General features: G+C 42.2%; 1 protein-coding gene across 1 annotated transcript in view; it reads left to right on the plus strand.

Annotated features, from left to right (window-relative positions):
* The window catches only part of UBR3 (ubiquitin protein ligase E3 component n-recognin 3), a 146516-nt gene that overhangs the window by 15763 nt on the left and 107766 nt on the right, over positions 1–22987 (plus strand). The window contains exons 5-10 of the mRNA XM_060257442.1: positions 332–381; positions 5478–5544; positions 6316–6446; positions 8231–8459; positions 11948–12127; positions 13815–13948. Coding sequence (XP_060113425.1) covers positions 332–381; positions 5478–5544; positions 6316–6446; positions 8231–8459; positions 11948–12127; positions 13815–13948 — 791 coding nt within the window. The remainder of the gene's footprint in view (positions 1–331; positions 382–5477; positions 5545–6315; positions 6447–8230; positions 8460–11947; positions 12128–13814; positions 13949–22987) is intronic.

Raw genomic sequence — 22987 nt, forward strand, 5'->3', positions numbered from 1 at the left:
TCTTGTATAATAGAAACTGAATTTCTGCAGTGGAGTAAGCCCTCCCCCCTCTTTGTTTGTTAGGGAATATAACATTTGCAATGACTGCATTGTTGCCATGATTCGGTGGCATGTCCGCAGCAAACTGCCTTTGCGCCCTGTTCTGCTCTTAATTGCCGAATCACAGGCAGTGTTCCCTCAAGAATTCAGCACTTTCCTGCTAGGCTTTTCCCTTTCGGTTATGGCCAGATCTAGTACAGCCCTTGCTTGAATGCTTAATGACTCTCAGATTATGCATTTGTCCAGTTATGTGTGAATTTATAAAGGATATTTTAATTTTTAATTTCACAAGGTTGTGCAGGTGCCACACCCTCTTCAGGGCAAGGTGATTCTTCAGATGAGGTGAGATTTCTTAAAGAAATAAAAATTGAATATTCGTCGTTATGTGAAATGAATTACGTAAATCCCACCCCCCCTCCCCGAAGCATCTCCTTTTGTTAAGTTTTGCTAACAAGTAGAAAGTGCTCGCTTCAGGGTGGTGATCTGTTAGGTGGGAGAGAGAGGCTCAGTCAGTGCCTCTCAGCTTTCTCCCATGAGGAGAAGTGGTAGCTCCTACTGTTTTTGTTGAACTAATTTTAGCAGCACTGGGAACTGGCACTGTAGATAGCAACTTCTGGTAATATGCTTACTTCATTACAATGCCAGTCTTGCTCGCTCGGAGCAGGTTTTAACTTGAGTTACGTAGGAAAGGTTGTCTGGGTTCTCTCTAGCTCAGTTCTGTAGATGAACTAATACTAGCATTAAGGAAGATTTTTTTTCACTGTCCAAGAATCTGTAGGAAAGAAATATTTATGTTTAAATATGCACATTTATTATTATTATTAGCCATAGGTTCATGTGCATGTTGAATGGATCCCTTGCAAGCGAGAGGCATCAAACACACAGAGGTGTTCAGAAATAAGTATCGGGGGGGGGGGGGGGCGCGTGTTCGGGCAAGGCAACTAGCAGCTAAGCCCTTCTGCTTAGCCTGAGCAGAGAGGAAGGTGGCTTAGAATCCTGAGTCCACTCCGCCTCACACAATTAGGGTTGCCAAGTCCAATTCAAGAAATATATGGGGACTTTGGGGGTGGAGCCAGGAGACTTTGGGGGTGGGGCCAGGAGACATTGGGGGTGGAGCCAGGAACAAGGGTGTGACAAGCATAATTGAACTCCAAGGGACAGCACACCTTTTAAAATGTCTTTCTTCCATAGGAAATAATGAAGGATAGGGGCACCTTCTTTTGGGGCTCATAGAACTGGACCCCCTGGTCCAATCGTTTTGAAACTTGGAAGGTATTTTTGGGGAGAGGCACTAGATACTATACTGAAAATTTGGTGCTTCTACCTCAAAAAATAGCTCCCCCAGAGCCCCCGAAACCTCCAGATCAATTCCCCATTATACCCTATGAGAAATATTTCACATAGGGAATAATGACGACGTTTCCCTCTCCTCCACACACACCCCTTCTCGCAAATCTGATGTAGGGGATTGGCTCTCTACTCACCAGCCAGCTTCTTCACAGCAACAAAGACACAGACACAGAAAGTTGAAGCCTTTCACCACCTCCGGAGGTGCAAAGGCACATGGTCCTTTGGGGCGGGGCAGGAAGCAGCCTGGGAAAGCTCTGTGCAAAGGCACATGGTCCTTTGGGGCGGGGCAGGAAGCAGCCTGGGAAAGCTCCGGCTGCTGCGATGGAGCTGGGTGGAAAGGGGAGGGGCAAGGAGAAGCTGCTGCAATCGGAGGTGAGAAGGGAAGGGAAAGGAGGAGGAGAAGCATCAGGGATCGGTGGGAAGGGGAGAGGAGAAGCTGCTGGGTTCTAGGCTGCGTGGGAAGGACCGCCATTCCTCCCGCTTTCTGGATTTTTGCCAAGCGGGGGGAGGAGGCTCCAAATCGGGGGTCCCCTGCCCAGGCGGGGGATTTGGGAAGCCTACACACAATCCCAGACAGGCAGAGCTAGTCACAAATTGAGGGGGGTGGTCCTTAGCTGAGGAACCAATGAAACTCACCACTGAGGAATCAGTAGGAGCAGAAAGACAGCTGCCTCAGAGCTACCAACCCCCAACCCTACTGTTCACAGGAGGAATGACTTCCAATTCCCTTACCTCTCTGTCTCTAACTCATGGCGCACCTGCTGCTGACAGAAAACAATGGCTGCATGTGAGCTGGTGGTATATATCATTCTGCTCCCCTAATAGGAGCTCTCTTAATGGCAGGAGAACTCTCTTAAGGCCATCTGGATTTGATGCTGTGCTGGCATCTTGTAGCATGCTTTCTGGGGAGTAAGTCCTATTGAACAACATGGATCTTATTTCTTAGTAGATCTTCTTAGAATTACTCCATAACTATCTTAAACAAGCTAATTGAATCTCTCCTCCACATGCAGTTCAGAAGTCTTTCTCTGTTCAGCTGATGCTAACCAATCAGATTGAAACAACCTGTCACTCAAGGCTATTTGGCTTCTATGAAGAATTATTTTATTTTTTATTTATGTTGTTAAATTTATATCCTGCCCTTCCTGCAAGAAGGCTCAGGGTGGGTTCCATCATATATAAATAACAGTTAAAACACAATGTATTAAAATCTATATTAAAACACTCAGAAAATTCAGTAACAGTAATTTGTGTGTCGACAGATCCAGTTTCAGTTGATAATTCGGGGCCCTAGGGCCTAGGGGGAGGCCTAATAGCAAGGAGACACTTGCTGCCTCAGTTAAAGCAGTTAACCCTTCACAGTCCTCCAGCTGTTTGCACAGCACTTCTGAGCTTCTTAAAAGTGCAGTCTGTCACACCAACACTGTCTGTTGAGCTTTAGAGGGCTACTGTTGGTGTTTCCTGGGCTGCAGAAGTCCATCCTCCTCCCCATTACTTTGAATATTGTAATTGATTGGTGCCAGTGTGTGCGCTATGGACACAGCTGACACACCCCACCATGAGATGCCAGGATCTCAAAAAACCACATGGATGATCATGGGAGCGTCGTTGAGGCATGATCATGTGGACCTTGGCTTGTGAACCATGACCCAGACAGTTTTACTCATGCCCATCCCTACCTAGAATTGTAGATACTCTTCTAAGCTTGAGATTTTTTGCACCAGTGGTGAGCTTCCTTGCATTATAAACAAGTCTTTCTGGTAGTGGAGGAGAGAGAAACAGGGCAAAGAAAACTGCCTTCCCATTAGCTGCAGACTCTGCAGTGAGGTGCTGTTGATGGCTGGGCAGGAAAGATTTAGTGACTGCATTTCCTTGACAGAGGACCATCTTCAAGTTTTAGTCTCAGTTGAGCGTTTTTTTTTTAAATGTGAATGGAAACTCCCTCCCTGACAAACCTCAGCCTATACATCTGATTGCTGTAAAAGGGATTGCTGATATTAAGAAGGTTGGAGGCCCTGTTTTTGAACCCTTGTTTTCAACTTGGTATTAGTATTTCCAGAAGACAAAAGGACCCATTGCTATTTCTGACTGTTTTCTGTTGTGGCTGCAGAACTATAACACATCAGATGTTTCAAACATTTAAAAGGGTTCCTGGTTTATTCTCAGTCATATGAAAGCAGTTGCACGTAGGAACAGTCTTTTGTTTATTTCCACAACATTTTTGTGTGTGTTGGGATGGGGGGGTGGTAATGTTTTTCTATGTTGTCATCCAACAGAAGTGTCTGTTGTGTTTCAGTTAGAAATTGACATTTTTAAAGGTTCCCAATCTGCTGGGTTTTTTGGTGGATCTCAAACATCAAAACTAACATTCTTTGAATTACTGATGAATTTAGGAAGACGCTTATATTTGCTAGTTTCTGTCTACTTTATTATGGGGGAATATGTAAGATAATGGTTTGGATTGGAGTCAGATAGGGCGATCTTTCAGATAAAAGCTGAGAATGGGAGACTAGGGACATTCTGAGTTCCTGTTTGTGGTGTTGGATGGTAATTTCATTTCATTGAGAGATGACCTTCTGAAAAGTTCAAAAGAAAGGAGTATGGGGGCGGGGGTACAGGAAGTAAGTATCCCATACTTCTTGTTCACTGGATTATTTTATTGTAAGTTTCTAATATTTATGCACTTAAAGGTCATTAGCAGATTAATGTGTAAATGCCAGCATGTGCACATATAATTATGTACAGACAACTTTGTTAAATCAAAAGATACTAATCCTGTAATGCGGCTACCAGAGATCAATTAAAGTCGTTTGACAGTGTACTTGTAACTTTAACTAGCAACTTCGTCTAGCAGCTTCAAATCTTCTACTATATACAAGTATACAAATTATCTAAAGCTTCTGTATACAAGTTATCTAAAACAAGTTGGATTAATCGCACTAATGCGACTATCATTAATCACTAATCATTATCACTAATGCGACTATACCACTGTCTTCGAGTGGTATAGCTGTGTGTGTTGTACATTATTCATTCAGAATGGTCGATATGATTTAAGTCAACATGATTTAAGTTCATTCAGCTGCACAGAAGCAAAAACCAAAACCAACGTGTTTTGCTATTTAAAAGCAAAAGGTTTTTTTGCCTTGATATATTTCTGCCTTACCACTTGACCCTTCAGAGTTGCCTCTTTGGTGCATGAACATTATTCCAGAGGAGCCTCGCACCTGAAAGAGGTGGACTTGATGCTTTGAATCCCAGTTACTTAAAGCTATAAGAACCATGAAAGGAAGCATTGTTATATTTGGTTATCAGGTGGAGAAGGGTATAGACTTAGGAAAATACCCCTGTTTGACAAAATATATTCTCATGCTAATACATTATAGTTGTCTAAACTTTTTGCATGTTGGTGACAAAAATTCCCTTGTCCATAAAGAAAAAAACAACTTTGGTTCTAGAAATATACGTTGAGACTCTTCTGACTGTACTTAAACTGCAAATATTACAATAGCTTTCTTGTAAAGGTAGTGTACTGGACCTCTAGGCACATGTAATGAAACCATTGGTATTCACCTTTGGCTAAATATATTTAGGGTTGGGGCCAGAGTCGGAAACGACTGGTGCTGAGCCACATAAAGCCTGGTAGAGCAAAATATGACAATATGAACCAAATCTTTAAACATATTATAAAACCGTTTTCTCAATAATTTGTTTCTTTGTTTTCATTCTTGCTCATAGCAGTTCTCTGACGACACATTACCTTGAGTCAAATGATCCAGAGGTACAAAATAAACCTCCATAGTTTAGATTGTGTATTCATGAGGATTGTTAGTAGCAGCAAAGCCGGCAGCTGAAAAGGCATTTTGAAGGGGCCACTGTGAAATAAGTTACTAAACAAAACCTGAGTTTGGAAATTATGTTTGGGTTAGTTTGCTACAGTAACCAAAATGTGTTTGACATCAAATGGTTTCCAGGGTCCTTTGTTTCCGTACTGTTTTTTTTTTTCAAAACTGTAGTTAAAGAGTACGAGGCCTCTAACAGTAAGGTATTTATATTTCTCCACTTCCAATTGTTTTCCCCTGCCTCAGGAGGACCAAGATGGTAGCCAAGGTGTGGGAAAGCGCAAAAGGGTGAAACTGAGCAGCACCACCAAAGGTACATGGCAGATTGTGTTTGGGTGTTGAAATAACCAAGCCTGGTCCATGTTTAAACGCCATTGCCACAGGCCAGAGTGTATTCAGAAGTATTATAATATGAAATACTTTTACTAAAGATTAGGTTTATTATATCCAACCCAGTGATTGTTATCCTCATTGTCCTAGTTATAGCTGTGTGTTAGAGGTGACCAGGGAGGCAAGACAGAAGTTTGAACACTGAATTTCCAGATTTTAAAAAAATATTTATTTGGAAAAAAAATATATGGCTCCGAATGTGCAGGACATTTTATACAAGCTGAAATAACATATTTAACTGAGAGCAGCCATAAAAAATTTGGACACCATCTTTCCTTATGCAGCGGCAATGCCTGAACACAGATTTATCACTTCTTTTTCACTTTTCACTTTTTCCCCCTGAGGAAAAGTCCAGCTCCCTCTTTTATTCCTGGGAGCTGCATTGTGGGGGCTGCCACGGGAGAGGAGGGATCTGCAAAAATCACCCCTCTGCAGAAATCTAGGCAGGATCCAACCCACAGTGTGTAGAATCCAAACTGAAAAGTTGTGTTCATTGTGCTATACGTTAGCTTTGCCACAGCTGTCCCCTCTCTCCCTTCTTCCACACTTTTCTGGAAGTTCAGCAATGAACTCCTGAACCCGTGTGTCTCTTTGCAACGGGGGAAGAATAATATTGCTAAAATGCAAAACCTAGTGATATGTATTTCTTCCCTGCCAATGCTTACTTGAGATTTTATTATACATTTTTATACAGATCAATCCATCATGGATGTTTTGAAGCATAAATGTTTCCTAGAAGAATTATTGTTTTGGACAATAAAATATGAATTTCCCCAGCAGATGGTGACTTTCTTACTCAACATGCTTCCAGATCAAGATTATAAGGTATCGGTGTGCTGCATCTTTGTATTCCATCCAAATACCCTGTTATAAGTTATATCTTGGGATTTATTGTTGTGCCATAATATGGCCTTTGTGTAAGATGAAACAGAGAGCCATCATACTTCAATACCGGAGGAGGGGGGGGGGAAGGTTTGCAAGTAGAAAATAGTGCAAAAGAGAATAAATAGTTGAAACGGAGTTGGAAGGGATTCAAAGCTTGCTCAGATTATAGCTATTTTTATACACTATGGTTGAAGGAATATACCACATGGGTGATATTGCTTTCCCGGTATGGGCTGTGAAATGGCTTTTATCTACTAGTCTTTGTCTTATATAGCTGACAGTGAGGACTGGCTGAATTTACCGCTGTGGCAGCCATACGGTGTGGAAGCTATCAGAAAAAGACAAAAATGTTGCCAAATCAAAATGGCTTCTTGGCATATTAATGCTTTGGAGACCATTTGAAGCTCATTTAAGGCCCTACTAACAATATAACTAATTATGGAAAGATACATACTCCGGTTAATACCTAAATACAAATTGTAGGAATGTAAGAATATGTATTTCAGTTGACACCTAAATACTTGATCCTTATCGAAAGCTCTTTCAGCGCTCCATTGTAAATAGACTTGCAGCTTGATGCAATGCAGAGTTGGGTGCCCCTGTTGAAATCAGTGTGCTTAAGATCAGACTACAAGTGGCTAGTAAGTATTTTTAAAAAAGCAAAAATAGCCACAGGGAAAGAGAGTTGGGTTTGAATCAGGGCCACTGTGGTAGGAAGGGGACTGATTCTTTCCACCTTGTACTGCTTTAACAGAGCAAACCACCTCCACACTTCATCTTTAGAGGTCAAAAGCGATACTTGTATGTTGTCTCCTCCTTTTGGTGCTTTTAGTAGCTCTGGGGGAGATTATTTGCATTGAGAAAATGGGGGGAGGTCTCCCTCCCTGCACTGCAGTCTTGAAACACATGAGGTTTATTTATGTCTGCTGTTAAGCTTGATTAAAAAGAAGGTCCTAATCACAGATTTCCTATGTCCTGTGTAATGGGGCACATAAACAGCCTGTATACCTGAGAAATATATTTTACCTCTTTGCCTGTTCTGCCTTGCCAGATTTTCTTCTTCATTCCCCACCCGCCACACCTTATGCATACTGATTTATAATGAATTTTTTGTTGAACTTGTATGCACATTGTAAGTACTAGTTGCTTTATGCTGTTGGGAAAACTCTTTATGAACACATTCTTGAATGTTGTGATACGATCCATCCCATCATTTACAATCAGGGCTTTTTTTGTTAGAAAAAGCCCAGCAGGAACTCATTTGCATATTAGGCCACACCCCCTGATAGCGCCATTGATCCCCATAGGGCTTTTTGTGGGAAAAGCCCAGCAGAAACTCATTTGCATATTAGGCCACACCTCCTGACACCTAGCCAGCCGGGACTGTGCTCCTGTGCGTTCCTGCTCAAAAAAAGCCCTGTGTACAATTGTTCAATGTTGCTGTAAGCATTGGGCAGTTGGAAGCATCAGACATTTCTTCATACCATATGAAAACATTCTATTTCAGGTAATCAGGACAAGAGCTTAAGGGAGGCCTATGCTGTTATTTCTTTCTGAGATTCAATGTAAGTTTAATAAGATCCTTGTTGCTGGCAAAGGTTAAATGGTTCAAGCGGGCGTCCTGCTGTGGATTTTTTAGAACCTGCTGAGTTTATTATTCTAAGAGTTGGGTGGAGGAGGGAAAGGTTAAACGGTAATACGAGCGTTTGTTTTACACCTTGCAGATCGCTTTCACAAAAACCTTTGTGCAGCATTATGCTTTTATCATGAAAACCCTGAAGAAAAGCCATGAGTCCGACACGATGTCCAACAGAATTGTACACATCAGTGTCCAGCTGTTCAGCAACGAGGAACTGGCACGGCAGGTGACAGAAGAATGTCAGCTCCTCGATATTATGGTTACTGTCCTGCTGTATATGATGGAGAGCTGCCTTATTAAAAGCGAGCTGCAAGGTTGGTTGCATTCCAGTTTTTCCTTTAAGATATTTCAAGAGGCTTTCCCAGAATAGTGGTTCTTCTTCACTTGCGTTTAGGCTGTATTTTAATTACTGCCTTTTATTTTTCATGTGTTAACCCCCCATTTTAATATTACTGAAAACAAAGCTGGGTTTTGTGCAGTTGCAGATTAGTCCCAATGGAGTTTTAAATTATCCAAGTCTGTGTGCTTGAATTCAGTAGATTGTTATTGTGTTGATTCTTTTTTCCCCTCCCTGAGCAATAAATCAGCACCGTTTAACTTGAACATGGCCTCTAAAATAACCTTGCCAATATAGCTACAAATTTTATTAGCCCAGAAAAAATATTCACTCTTCCCTGTCATACATCTGATAGCAAATGATGGCCCTCCCATATGGATTTAAAAAAAACACCAAAACCCAGGGAGAATCCCAGGTTTGAAGAAACATGTAAAAAGTTATGAAACAAATAGATGGTTTACCTTCCCCCTCTCTCCCTTAACCTGAAATCTCTGTGCATGTGCAAATGTTGCATTAAAAAATGTGCAAAAACATAGAGGAAGGGATTGGCCAAGGGTGGTGCAGGGGGAACTGGCTAATTGTGCAAGTCGGGAAAGAGGGAGGTGACGGTAGTTAGTTGAGAGGGGAGGAAAACAGGAGCCAGTGGGCAAACCAGAAGATGAGGAAGAGGGAAGGCGGTGGGTATGTTCCTCTGCTCAGTGAGTCTTCACATGTACTCCTCTTGTCACCTATATTAGTCCTTTGGATTCAGGAAAAAGCACCTACTTCTATAAAGTTTTCCTGCCTACATATTTCAGCATGGCTTATATTTGTAACAAGCGACAAGAATTGTTGCAATTTATTAGCTCAATTTATGGGCCCATTTACATGATGCCTGGAACCACATGTGTCCATTGTTCTACAGTTGCTTTTTAAAAACCAATAACCACCCTTAAGGCTGTGAGTTTTAGCGGGGGAAGGAGAAGAAGAGGCAGTGTACCCTTCCTGCTATTATTTTGGTCAGAACAGCCCCTGACCAGCTGGAGTGAAAAACAACTTCAGGAAGATGACAATTTTCAGCAGAAAAACGGCTTGGAAAGGAGGTGTTGCTGGTGTGGTGTAGTGATTAGATAAGAGAGGGTTAAATATCCACTTTCCTCTACTTAGCAGCTGCTTCCAAGTAAAAATAACATATGAAGAGATAAAGTACCTGTAGCTGCAACTAGTGTGCACTCTTGTGTATGCTGTTTGTGCTGAAAACCCATGTGCTGGTGTGGTGTAGTGATTAGAATGTAGAGCTAGGATCTGGAAGGCCTGGGTTCAAATCCGTACTCTGCCATGGAAACTTGCCAGGTGACCTTGGGCCAGTCACTCCTTCTTAGCCTGACCTTCCTCACAGGGTGGTTGTGAGGAGAAAATGAAGGAGAGGTGAGCAATATAAGCAGCTTTGGGTTACCACCGGGGCAAAAAGCAGGATATAAATGAAATAAATATAATATAATAATAATGAATGTGCATATGGAGGTCCCCCCATGTGTCTTGTGAGGAAAGAGAAAGGAATCTTAGATGTGACTAAGGAAACTTATATGTTGGTGATTCGTCTGTACATTGGCGTGTAAAAGGGATCTATGGATCTGGACACGCAGAGGGTCTGTGTTGAGTAGGGATGGACACGAGCCACATTTTTGGAGTCCATTTTAGTTTGTGGCCAAACTACTAATTGGTACAAATCGGGAGGTTGGTTTGTGAACTGAACAGGTTTCATGTAGTGGTTTGTAAACCCTGCTTTCTTCTCCCCAGCACTTTTGGCAAGGAGCAGAAAACAGGGGTTTAAATGGTTTAGAGCTGTTTAAACCCCTGCTTTCTGGTCTTCATTAACTACCACGAACTTAGAAATCCTAAATCACCATGAACTTAAAAATCGTGGAAGCTCATGGTGGCTCTTCACTTTGCAAACTTTGGTTCATGAACCACAAATTGGCCAAAATTCATCATCAACTTTTGTTCTTAGCCAGTTCACGCTCATCTGTAGTGGTGAGTGTCCTGATGCTTAGTTGCTTGTGTTTATGCTGATATAGCGTAGTGACTATGCAATTGAGCTATCAATTGTCAGGAAGTTTCCAGTTCAAATCTTGCCTCTTCTGTTGTCTCACTAGATGGCTTTCTTGTAATCACTCTTTCATAGCATCAGCCTTCAGTCTGGTGTATGAAATTAGTAATGTTGACCTACTTGACAATGTAGAAACATTCCATATACTCAAATGCTATACAAATGCTAAATGTTATGGAGAGCTTTTATGGTATAGTACCTAGCCCAAGACCGGAGTGATCCAAGCTCACATCCTCACATATCAAGCAGCAAGCTTTGCGGGTTTTGGAGTAGTCAATGCATATCTTATCACTCCACTGAATAAAGTTGGAAGCCTTCGTCCCACCTAAAGAGCCTTCCTCCAATGGAACAGCTCCTTCACCTGGAGGAAGGTTTCTTAGTCTCCCCAGGTAGGATACATGCCAACATGTCTCAGTCCAGCCCAGGGATGTCAAACTCATTTGTTATGAGGGCTGGATCTAACATAAATGAGACCTTGTCAGGCCAGGCCATGTATGTTCCTATTTTAGATTAGGTAGCAAAGATATAAACTTTATAAAGGACACAAACACAAAGATTTTTTTTACAAAAAACTTAAAACATGTTTAAAACATTAGCACTCGTTGGTCTTAAAGGTGCTTTTTTTGTATTTCTGCCATGGGATCCAGGGCAAAGGAAACTCTGGCTCTTTCCTTCCTTCCTCAGGGGACCAGGAGGGAGAGGAGCCTCAATCAAAAGAAGAAAGAGAGGCTTTGCTCGGTAGCTTTGCTGCATGATTGTGAGAGCCTGGTAAAGCAAGCTCTGCCTCCCCCCTTTCCTCCCCAAGGGAGGAGCCTCAGCTAATGGAGAAGATAGAGGTTTTGCTCTGTACTATTCAGCAAGCCTTGCAAAGCAAGCTGTTATGTGGAAGGAAGAGACAGAGAGAAGGAAGCAGATGACAGCCAGTTACTCGGGGGCCTGATAGGAGCCCTCCGGGGGCCTGATTCAGCCCCCAGGCCACATATTTGACACCCCTGGTCTAGCCTAACTTAGAAGTATGAAATGGGAAATGGTGTGTGTGCATGGAAGGAGGCATTCATGCTGCCCAAATCTCCTTGGAGAATAATAATAATAATAATAATAATAATAATAATAATAATAATAATAATAATAATAATAATAAATTTTATTTGTATCCCACCCTCCCCACCTCGGCAGGCTCAGGGCGGCTAACAACATTTCATAAAAACATACAATAATAGATAAAACCTTTAAATTTAACAATATAAAAACATTAAATTTAACAACATTAAAAACCAGTCAATACAGTTAAATAACTTGGTCAGACAGAATAGGGAAAATATTTTTTTCAAAATCCAGCAGATAAATATTACCTTAATTGTTTAATTTTCTTCCAGACGAAGAAAACAGTTTACATGTAGTAGTGAACTGTGGAGAGGCTCTACTGAAGAACAATACCTACTGGCCACTTGTCAGTGACTTTATTAATATCCTTTCACACCAAAGTGTGGCAAAGAAATTTTTGGAGGATCATAGGCTATTAGTAATGTGGATGAACTTTGTATCATTTTTTCAAGGTATGTGATGTTTGACTTTCAGTTACTGTGAACTAGTTTTGGCTGGATGGAAGACTCTTGATTAAAACTTCAGCTACTATTTACAAGTGACTTAATAATAACAAAAATGTTCTTCATTTATTTCCTTGTGTGCGTATAATTCAGTAGTCAGTGCAGCTCATTTTTTATTTGGTAGCTCCTGCTTCTGGGTTGGAGTTTTAAAACCAGTTTATTGCAAAATAACAATGCTTCACTGTTTACATATTCCTAAAGTGTATGATTGTTCACTAGTATCAAAATCATACTCGTCATCCTCATCCCCACCTCATTCTGGCTTATGCCAGGCTTTGGGCGATGTACAGAGAATGTATCTGCTTTCTCTCAGCATCAGTCCTGATTTGCAGTATAGGGATGACAGTACTGGCCTGCCTTACAGAGCTGGGGTAAGGATTACTGCGACAGTCTTCAGAATTCTCTGAACACAGAAAATGCCATAGAAAGGATGATGGCGATGATGATTTTGCTTGAAATCCCATTAAATCGCATGGAACTGTCTTATGCTGAATCACACGCTTGGTCCACCAAAGTCAGTATTGTCTACTCAGATCGGCGGCAGCTCTCCAGGGTCTCAGGCAGAGGTCTTTCACATAACCTACTGCCAGCTCTTTTAGCTGGAGATTGAACCTGGGACCTTCGGCATGCCAAGTAGATGCTCTACCACTGAGCCATGGCCCCTTGTGACTAAGTGCATTGAAGCCAAAATGCGAGTTCATTGATACTGATATTGTAGATCTGTTCCACAAGTGGACAGAGTTTTCCCAGGCAGAAGGAGTTTGGAGTATCTTGCATCAAGGGAAGGCTCCTATAGCTAGAGGAAAGCATCCCCTCTAGTGAAATGAACCTACAGGATCCAGCTTTCTGTCCTTTAGTCGAATGGCCATAATTGTTCATTGGCTATCGTTTACCTTTTTCTAGACCAGGGGTGGCCAAACTGTGGCTTGGGAGCAAGGTTCGCTCTAAGCTGCAGAGTTTTGTGAGCAAAAATTCAACTTTGTGATCTCCTGGTATTAAAGTTGTGAGCTATTGCATAAATTATTGTGCTCTGGGGCCATTTTTCTTGAGCTAAAACAAATATGTGTGAACTGGAGGCTAAAAATCTATGAGCTAGCTCATGCTAACTCAGCTTAGAGGGAACACTGCTTGGGAGCCACATGTGACTCTTTCACACATATTGCGTGGCTCTCGCCCCCACTAGTGTGGAGAAGATATTTGTCTCTTAATACTTCTTCCAACCAAGCCAGCTGGAAGCTTGGAGAATGCATTTAAAATTAAAGTTGCTTTCTTTCCACCTCTCCCTCTCCACCTACCTCATCTCCCCATCTATTTGCTTTCCTTCCTCTTTCTTTTCCTTCCTGTCTTGTGACTCTCAAACATCTGATGTTCATGTCTTGTGGCTCTCAGACATCTGATATTTATTCTATGTGGCTCTTACATTAAGCAAGTTTGGCCACCCCTGTCCTAGACCTTTGGGCCTGTTGCTTTCCTGCCACCTTTGGTCATGTGTTTTTATTAAATGCTTTTGGCCACATACCACCGTCTCATTGAGAGACTCTAAACCTTTCTCTCAGGCCAAATATACTATGTTTATAGTGTGTAGAGAGTCAAGCTCTATTTAGCTGCAATGATGTACGATATTCTTTTGGTCCAGGTATGAACTTAAACAAGAGAGAACTTAATGAACATGTTGAGTTTGAATCCCAAACTTATTACGCTGCTTTTGCTGCTGAGCTCGAGGCCTGTGCCCAGCCAATGTGGGGGCTGCTGTCCCACTGCAAAGTCAGGGTAAGTTGAGCTCCACTCCATCCCCCTCCCATAATGTTTCTTATGTGACTGGAGATTTTGAAAAGAAATAAACAGTTTTAGCTTATTGTTCATTATCCGCTGTTAGAATTGTGTACTAAAGACTTCTGTGGCAGCATAATATTTTGCTGTGCTTAAGTCTTCCCCAACTCAGTTGATCTCAAGATCTAGTTGTAGAAGAAAGGAAAGTTAGAAGTGGAGTATTATTGAGACATTAGCCAGCCCCTAGCATTTATTTGTTTAATTTGATTTGATTTGTATCCCGCCCTCCCCGCCGAAGCAGGCTCAGGGCGGCTCACAGCATAAAACCTCACAGAATTAAAACAATACATATTATAAAATGGTACATTCTATGAAATTATATATTTAGAGATTAAAACAACATATCATTTAGTGCTCAGATCTAGATATTGTTAGATTTTACAGTGCGACGGTATTCCATTTATGATGTAGGCTCCGTATCAATTAAAGGCCAGCTGGAAGAGGATAGTTTTGCAGGCCCTGCGGAACTGACCAAGATCTCTGGGAGTTGTTTCCACCAGTGGGGACAGCGATTGAAAAGGCCCTTTCCCTGGTGACCTTCAGTTTGGCCTCCTTTGGCCCAGGGATTACCAGTAGATTTTGTGAACCGGATTGAAGCACTCTCTGGGAGTATATGGGAAGAGACGGTCCCTAAGGTAGGCAGGTCCTCGGCCATATAGGGCTTTAAAAGTAATAACCAGCACCTTGTAACGAATCTGGTACACTATTGGCAGCCAGTGCAGTTCCGGCAGCCCCGGCTGTATATGCTTCCACCTAGGGAGCCCCAATAACAACCTGGCCGCCGTGTTCTGCACCAGCTGCAGTTTCCAGGTTCGGCACAGGGGCAGTCCCTTGTAGAGGGCGTTACAGTAGTCCAATCTCGAGGTGACCGTTGCATGGATCACTGTTGCCAGGTCGTCGTGCTCCAGGAAGGGGGCCAACTGCCTCACCTGCCTAAGATGAAAAAAAGAGGATTTAGCAGTGGCTGCTATTTGGGCCTCCATTGTTAAGACAGGCCCCAGCAGCACCCCCAAGCTTTTGACCTTGTGCACCATTTTCAGTGGCGCACCGTCAATTGCTGGGAGGGGAATTTCCCTACCCAGACTGCTCCGACTCTGGCAAAGGACCTCTGTCTTTGCTGAATTTAGCTTCAACCTACTCAACCTGAGCCATCCCACCACAGCCTGCAATGCCAAATCCAGATTTTTTGGGACACAGTCAGGCCGTCCGTCCATCAGTAGATAGAGCTGGATATCATCAGCATATTGGTGACAACCCAATCCATACCTCCGGACAATCTAGGCAAGGGGGCGCATGTAGATGTTAAACAACATTGGAGAGAGCACCGCCCCCTGTGGCACCCCACAGTTAAGCAGGTGCCTCCGGGACAGTTCTCCCCCAATCGCCACCCTTTGTCCCCGACCATCAAGGAAAGAGGAAAGCCATTGTAAGCCCAACCCCTGAATCCCCACATCAGCAGGAATGAGGGACAAATTTACAGTGTTATTAATAGCATTGTTACAATTCTGTTCTTGTTTATTACTTTCATAAATATTCCTAAACTTAAGAGACTAGAGAACAGAGCCGGTTTAGAGTAAGAATCCCTTCCACAGCATGTGCTACAGTTGGCACTGGGTCTTAGGATCATGTGCTGTCTGTTCCACTATTCTTACCGTGCTTATGCAATATCATCTGAATCTGGAGATCCCACACTTGAGAGCTCTTGGATCATTTTATTTATTAATTATAATATTGGCACTTCACTTTTTGGGGTAAAATTTCATAAAAAGCATAGAAAAACAGAAAACAAGCACCAGAACTGAATTTGGAGCAAAAGAGTGTGCCTAGTTTTTAGATGCTTTCCTGAAAAAAAAGGAGCATTTTGTCTGGTACTGAAATATCACTAGAGAGTGAACTGTGTCATCTTCTGTTGGGAGGGAGCTCTAGAGTCCTGACACTGTTAAGAAGGACATATCAAGGGGGGGAAGATGGAATACTACAGCCCAGTCTCATCAGATCTGGGAAGCTAAGCAGGGTCAGTACATAGATGAGAGACCACCAAGGAAGCCTCTTCAGAGGAAGACAACAGCAAACCACCTCTGCTTCCCACCTTCACTATAAGATACTCTTTAAAAGCAGGCCAACACACAGTGCATTACAGTAGTCCAGCCTGGATTTAACTAAGGCATGAGTTACTGTTCATGTTGAACAGGTAAGAGAACAGCTGATGAACAAGGTGAACAGGTAGAATGCACTCCTAGGTACCACCTAGGGATGTGCAAAAAAAAAAAATTCGGATTGACACGGATTCGGAAGTATACGGGGAGGAAAAATTCGGAATCCCCATATACTCCTGAATACCGCATTCGGAATAGCCGCATATACGGTAGATGCACGGCTATTACCGAATATACGGCCCTATTATACGCTATGGGCCATTGAAATCAATGGCAAATAGGGTATATTTGAAGCTGCATGGAGGGGAGGGGGTTTGAGATAGAGCCCCCAAATTTGCAGGGGACCTGCAGGGGACTCTCCCCTCCAAGCCCCCCAAGTCCCAAAAAGATTGGGCCAGGGGATCCCATTCCAGGGGCACCCAAAGAGGGTGCCCCTATTCCATCATTATACCCTATGGGCCATTGAAATCAATGGCAACATAGGGCATAATTAGAGGCTACTGGGGGGCAGGGGGTTTGAGGGAGAGCCCCCAAATTTGCAGGGGACCTGCAGGGGACTCTCCCCTCCAACCCCCCCAAGTCCCAAAAAGATTGGGCCAGGGGGTCCCTGTCTTTGGGCTCCCCAAAAGGCCCATTGCTAACAATGATGGGGAAAGCCCAATTAGCCACTTCCTCACTGTAATTGTCGTGGGAAAAGTGGATCTGGGGAGCAGGGGGTTTTGAGGAGAGTCCCCCAAACTGCTGTGCAGCTTCAGGGCACTGTCCCACACAAAACCCACAAGGCCAAAAAAAATTGGACCAGGGGGTCCAATTCCTGGGGCACCCAAAGCCAAACCTAACCACATCAGAGAATCTCTATCACCCAAATGCACATCCCTCTATCTACTCTAACCCTGCAGGGCAGGCCTGGAAGCAATATAAAACCCAGTTGCCAACGTCACTGCCACACAAAACACAATCTGCTCTGCTGCAGCAAACCCAGATGCCAGCTCTCCAGCCCTGCCCCAAACAACACGGGGAGAGCTGGCCAGCCACAACAAACCTGCTGGTTCTGGGTCTCTCACCCAGGTGCCAGCTTCCCTGCCACAGAACACACAATCTACAGATGCCAGCTCTCCAGCCCTGCCCCAAACAACACGGGGAGAGCTGGCCAGCCACAACAAACCTGCTGGTTCTGGGTCTCTCACCCAGGTGCCAGCTTCCCTGCCACAGAACACACAATCTACAGATGCCAGCTCTCCAGCCCTGCCCCAAACAACATGGGGAGAGCTGGCCAACCACAAAAAACCTGCTGGTTCTGGGCCTCTCACCCAGGTGCCAGCTTCCCTGCCACAGAACACACAATCTACTCTATAAAAACAAGAAAGTGACCCAGCCCACACACACCCTCACCAACCCCCACACCAACCAGAGGCAATTTAAAAAGACCAAAACAAAACCAGCAGAATCACAAAAGGCCAAGTGTTAAACCCAAAAGAACCCAAAGAAAAGAGTAACAGCAGCAGCACAACACAGCAGCAACAAATCAAACACTGAATACTTTTAAAACAGTAAAAAATTAACTTTTAACAATACAGGAACTTTGCCACCCCCTCCTCCCCCAAAAAACCCTTCACCCTAACCCCAAGAAATCCAAGCCACCCAAATCAGGAGAAGTAAAAGGACACTGCACTTTTAAAAGTCCTCTCACTAAATTAAGATATGGGCAAATTGGCAAACCCCCCCACCCCAGGCCCCCTCCCCAAGCAGAAACCCCCAAATAAGCTACCCCACCACCACCACCACCCAAATCTGGTTAAGTAAAGGGACTTAAGTCTTAAAAAAAGTCCTTTTACCAACAATAAATAAAAACAAGAACCCCAAGAGTGTCTTACCTTCTCTTCTCTAGTACAGGGAAGTCTGGTAACTTGGTAAGGCTGAGTGAGAGAGCTGCAGGCAGCAGTTTAAGACAAGGGGCACAACAGCAATGGAGGAGTTAATCCAGCCAGGAAGGAAGACTCCTTAAAAAGCCCTTCAAAGCATGCATTTGCAATGCATTTTGCAAATGCATGCTTTGGATTGGCTGCTGGGGCTCCTCTTCCCCCTCTCCCCCCTCCCTGATCCCCCAGGGAGAGGCGGGAAGAGGCCACTAAAGGCGCCAGAGTAGGCAAGCAGCTCCTTTGAAGCTGCAGACAGCCTTTTGAATTGACAGCCGCATACTTACGAATAGCTATTCGTAACTATGCGGCGAGCCGTATTCGGCTGCCGTATAATGGGCGCCTATGGGGATCGGCTTCAGCCTATTCCGCATACGGCCGAATCAGTGCTGATTCGGCTGTAAATACGGTTCGGCCGAACCGAATGCACATCCCTAGTACCACCACCACCTGTATGTGCAGATACAGTGGTGTATCCATTCGAACACCCAAGTTGTGAACTTTTGTCAAATGGTAAGACATGTTAAAGGACATGCGCTTGGGGGGATTTAGCTCTTATTTTGTCCCCACAAACAAAACCAAAGGGGGACCTAGTGGGCAGCTTAGTGTGCTTCATATCAGATAGGTTTGAATTGCAGGAGTTCCTGGCAGTAGCTCCTCAAAAACCTAGTCATTGTGGTCAAGATAAATTTCTCTTCCATCTCCTTTATCTTAATAAATGTCTATCTTCCCCCTGAAACCGTGAGATCAGACTCTCAGTGGAATATTCTTGAGAATTATGTAATGGAGTTTTATTTTTGTTATCCCAAAGCCATATTATTCTTGGCTGAGGATTTGAGTGCCAGAATAGGGGCTAATAATACTAAGACAGTCCATTTTAACCTTTGGGACGAAGTGTACATCATACAGTATAGATGTCTCTGGAATAGGGTTGCCAGTATCCAGGTGGGAGCATACACAACAAGAGGAAGCTGTGAGATAAATGCCCACAAAAAACCTCAAAGATTTCAAAAATTTCAGAAAAGTGCAATGTAAACATTAAAATATATGAAATTGTTTTAATGTTTACATTGCACTTTTTGAAAATTTTCACAGTTATACTCTTTAAACTGATTATAAATTTGTTGCCAGTAATTTGCAGCCCTGAATCTTTGAGGTTTTTTGTGAGCCTCCAGGTGGGGCCTGGAGGTCTCCCGCTTTTACAACTTATCTCTAGTTGACAGAGATCAGCTCCCTTGGAGAAAATGACCACTTTGAAGGGTGGACTTTATGGCATTGTACCATGCTGAGGCCCCTCCCCTCCCCAAACCCCACCCTCTCCTGGATCCACCCCCAAAGTCTCTAGGTATTTTCCAACACAGACCTGACAACTTTAGGACTTCATTTCTACAAAGATTCTGGTAAAAATTATTTTGGAACCAAATTAGTCCAACTGTTAGGCAATTTGCCTGGTAAATGTCAATCTGACTTTAGACTTAGATAGAGATTTTACCTTTTTTCACGTAGGGGCACTAGTGTTGTTGTTTTTTTTAATTTTGAGGACTGGTATGCATATCCTATGTAAGTTCTCAGTTGGAAATATATTGGCTAGTGATCACTTGCCTATTGAACTAGCTCTCCATTCAAATCTATCTTTTCAAGCTTTGAAGCAGACTGTTATTATCAGTACGAAATGGGATATTAAATTAAAGGAGGATTTTAATTTTTTTATTAAATCCAAGGAAGTGGTAAAGATGATAGAAATGATAGCTATGCATGAGGACTTTATAACTGTAATAGAAAATTATGAATCTTTGGTTAAGTCACTCAAATTAATATTGACAAAGAAAATAGTAGAACGTAACGCTGGGAATGACAAAAGATGGTTTGACCTAGAATGTCAAGAAATTGAAATAAGATTTAAAAGAGTTTGCACAGGTTTGAGGAAGTCAAATACTGCTTATTTGAGGCTATCATATTTAATAATTAAGTGCAAATATAAAAAATTATTGAAAAGTAAAAAACAGATCTTTGCTAAGAATGAGTGGGACAGGTTGATCTCTTTGTCACAAAGAAAAGATGGTAGGAATTGAAATCCAGATGCTCTGTGAACAAACAATCTAACCTGATTTCTTTAAATGATAGAGAGTGTTATTAAATATATCCCTCTTTGAGGTACTCTCAGAGGTAAATAACGCATTGTATCAGATTTGAGGATCTCTCACTTTACAAGCTGGCCTGATAGTATACCAGGAGAAGTGAAAGGGATGATCAATAATCTGAAATTGGGAAAGGCTCCTGGAATTGATTTTATCTTTCCTGAACTATTGAAAGAAAACCCAGATCGGTGGGCAACTTTTCTTGCTCCCCTTTTTAAATATTAATATCTCTGGAATAATACCTCGTAGCTGGAAACTAGCTATAATCTCCCCAGTCTTTATGGCAAATCCAGCAAATTATCATCCAATTAGTTTACTATCTATAATCAGGAAAATATGTGTCTGTTTTCTTTCAAAGAGACTATCCCAGTGGGTGGACGAACATGGCATCTTGAATCCAGCACAATTTGGTTTTAGAAGAAAACATTAATGTGTACATCATTGCTTTATTTTGTCTTCTATTGCATAAAGAGTACATTAAATATAAAAATGGCACCTTTCTGGATCTTTGCCAGACATTTGATTCCATACCACATAATTTAATGTAGGATAAATTTCACTCTGTATTAATTCCTGGTAGACTGCTAATCCTAATAAAAAATCTTTACTCTGACAACCTCAAGGAATTCTCCTTTGTTGCAGGCTATAAAAATTGATAAAGGCATTAAACAGGGAGGTGTTCTTGTCCTGTTTCTTTTTAATTTATATTTCAGTGATTTCACACCTAGAGCTAAGCTTTCTAGTTATTATCCCTGTGTTCAAGGTCATTCTATTTGTATGCATCATTATGCAGCGGAAGTTGTACCACTATAGAACTTCGAAAATCGATTAAGGATTTCTGTGACTATTGTTCTAGACAACTTCTGGAATCAGATTTTGATAAATAGTTTCTTTTTCAAATAAAAAGGTCAGGAAACCCTAGGAAATTGATAGCAACTCTCCTGAATTTGTCAGTTGTTTAAAATACCTTGGGATTTATTGTAATTATAATCTTTCATAAGGACATAAGAAAAGCCATGTTGGATCAGGCCAGTGGCCCATCCAGTCCAACACTCTGTCACATAGTGGCCAAAAAAACCAGGTGTCATCAAGAGGTCCACCAGTGGGGCTAGAAGCCCTTCCACTGTGCCCCCCCCCAGCACCAGAATACAGAGCGTCACTGCCCCAGACAGAGAGTTCCAACAATAAGTTGGACTGTGCATATTACATTGGTTATTCAGAAGTTTCATTCATTGTTATCCACCTTGAGATTTTTTTTAACCCTAAGGGGGCACAATATATACTTGCTCTTCAAATAATTTACTATGCAGCAATTTTGCCAATGATACTCTGTACTATTCCAGTGTGGGTTGCTGGCCCCCTATAGTTATTCAATATGATCTTGCTGAAATTTTTTCACAGATGTCTTGCTCTTCCTCGTTGTATTGCCTCATTGATAATTTGACTAGAGCTTGGTCTTCCTCAGGTTTCCTCTCTAGCCTGGAGGGCGTCTTTATGTTTAGAATTTGCCTTGCTGACCTAGATTCATTACCCCATCTATTTTTGTTTAGTTATAATTGTTTCAAAATTAGGGTCCCTATTTACAAGACCAGTTTTAATAAGGAAACCCATGCCAAATTAGAATCTTCATACTAGCCAAGGAAAAGATTTTAAAGAGAGACTGGGGTTTGTTAATTACTGATGCTAAGTGTAAATGCTCTCCTTTAAAACACGATGTTATAATTATAACAGTGTGCTTAAGGAGGCTTTCACTCTCCAGTTTTTTTTTTATTATTTGATGATTCCTAAAATTAGACAAGCATATATTTTAGGGCAATGTAATGCTTTTAACTCAGCTGAAATGATGGAACGATTCAAAAATATTCTTTCAGAGAACTGCAGATGTGTTTTTTGTTCTTATCTACTGGATTTCATATGGCATATTTTTTCATATTGTTGCTATTTTTAAAAGTCCTGTGCTAAATATATTGCTCCCTGGATTAGACACTTGGCAAGCGTTCCTGATGTTCAGAAATTGAAATTCTTATTTTCCTGCAAACTAAAAAATTGCCTGGTGGAGATTGCTGTGTTTTGTTATATAATTTCCGTACATCTGGCAAGCTGAGTTTATTTTAAGGATGCTTGGCCTGTAGGCTGTTAAATCCAGGGAAAGGAAATTCTGCTACAAAATTCTATTGGTAATCGGAACACTAGAAATTAATTTGCATAATCTCTATTGGTTTGTTTTGATCATCCAGTAGTTTATCAGTGGGCTTGAGCATTTCATTTTTCCTGATACTAAAGTATATAGGGCATATCCATAAAGAACGATTTATTACCCCCAGATATTATTTGTAAACTGTGATTTGAAGCAGGCCTGAGGCTTTCTGGCTTCCTTCTCTGATAACTCATCATATGGAGAAGGCTGTTTTTCCTGCCCCCCTCACCCAAAGTAAACACCCAGCCTGATAAAGAGTTCTGGGCAATTTGAAGTCTTCCTTACTGTGGTGTGATGTTTGGTTCGTCTTAATGAAAAGTTATCACAGGACTGCTGTCTGTTGACAAGGTCATGAGCAAAATAAGATCTCACATTTATTTGAGGTTTTGCCCTATACAGTCTGGATCTGAAATCCTATATTCAGAAAAACAGGATCTCCAGATTTGCTTGTTACCTTCTTCCCTTGTGATATGAGTGGCAGGGGAGGAGCTGGGATGAAGTATGCAAGACTGAGGACTACTCCTCGGTACCAGATAATTAACAGTCAACCGATTCTTCTAGGAATACTACAC

This window comes from Heteronotia binoei, chromosome 16 (genome assembly GCF_032191835.1).
Source record: "Heteronotia binoei isolate CCM8104 ecotype False Entrance Well chromosome 16, APGP_CSIRO_Hbin_v1, whole genome shotgun sequence".
Classification (NCBI taxonomy): domain Eukaryota; kingdom Metazoa; phylum Chordata; class Lepidosauria; order Squamata; family Gekkonidae; genus Heteronotia; species Heteronotia binoei.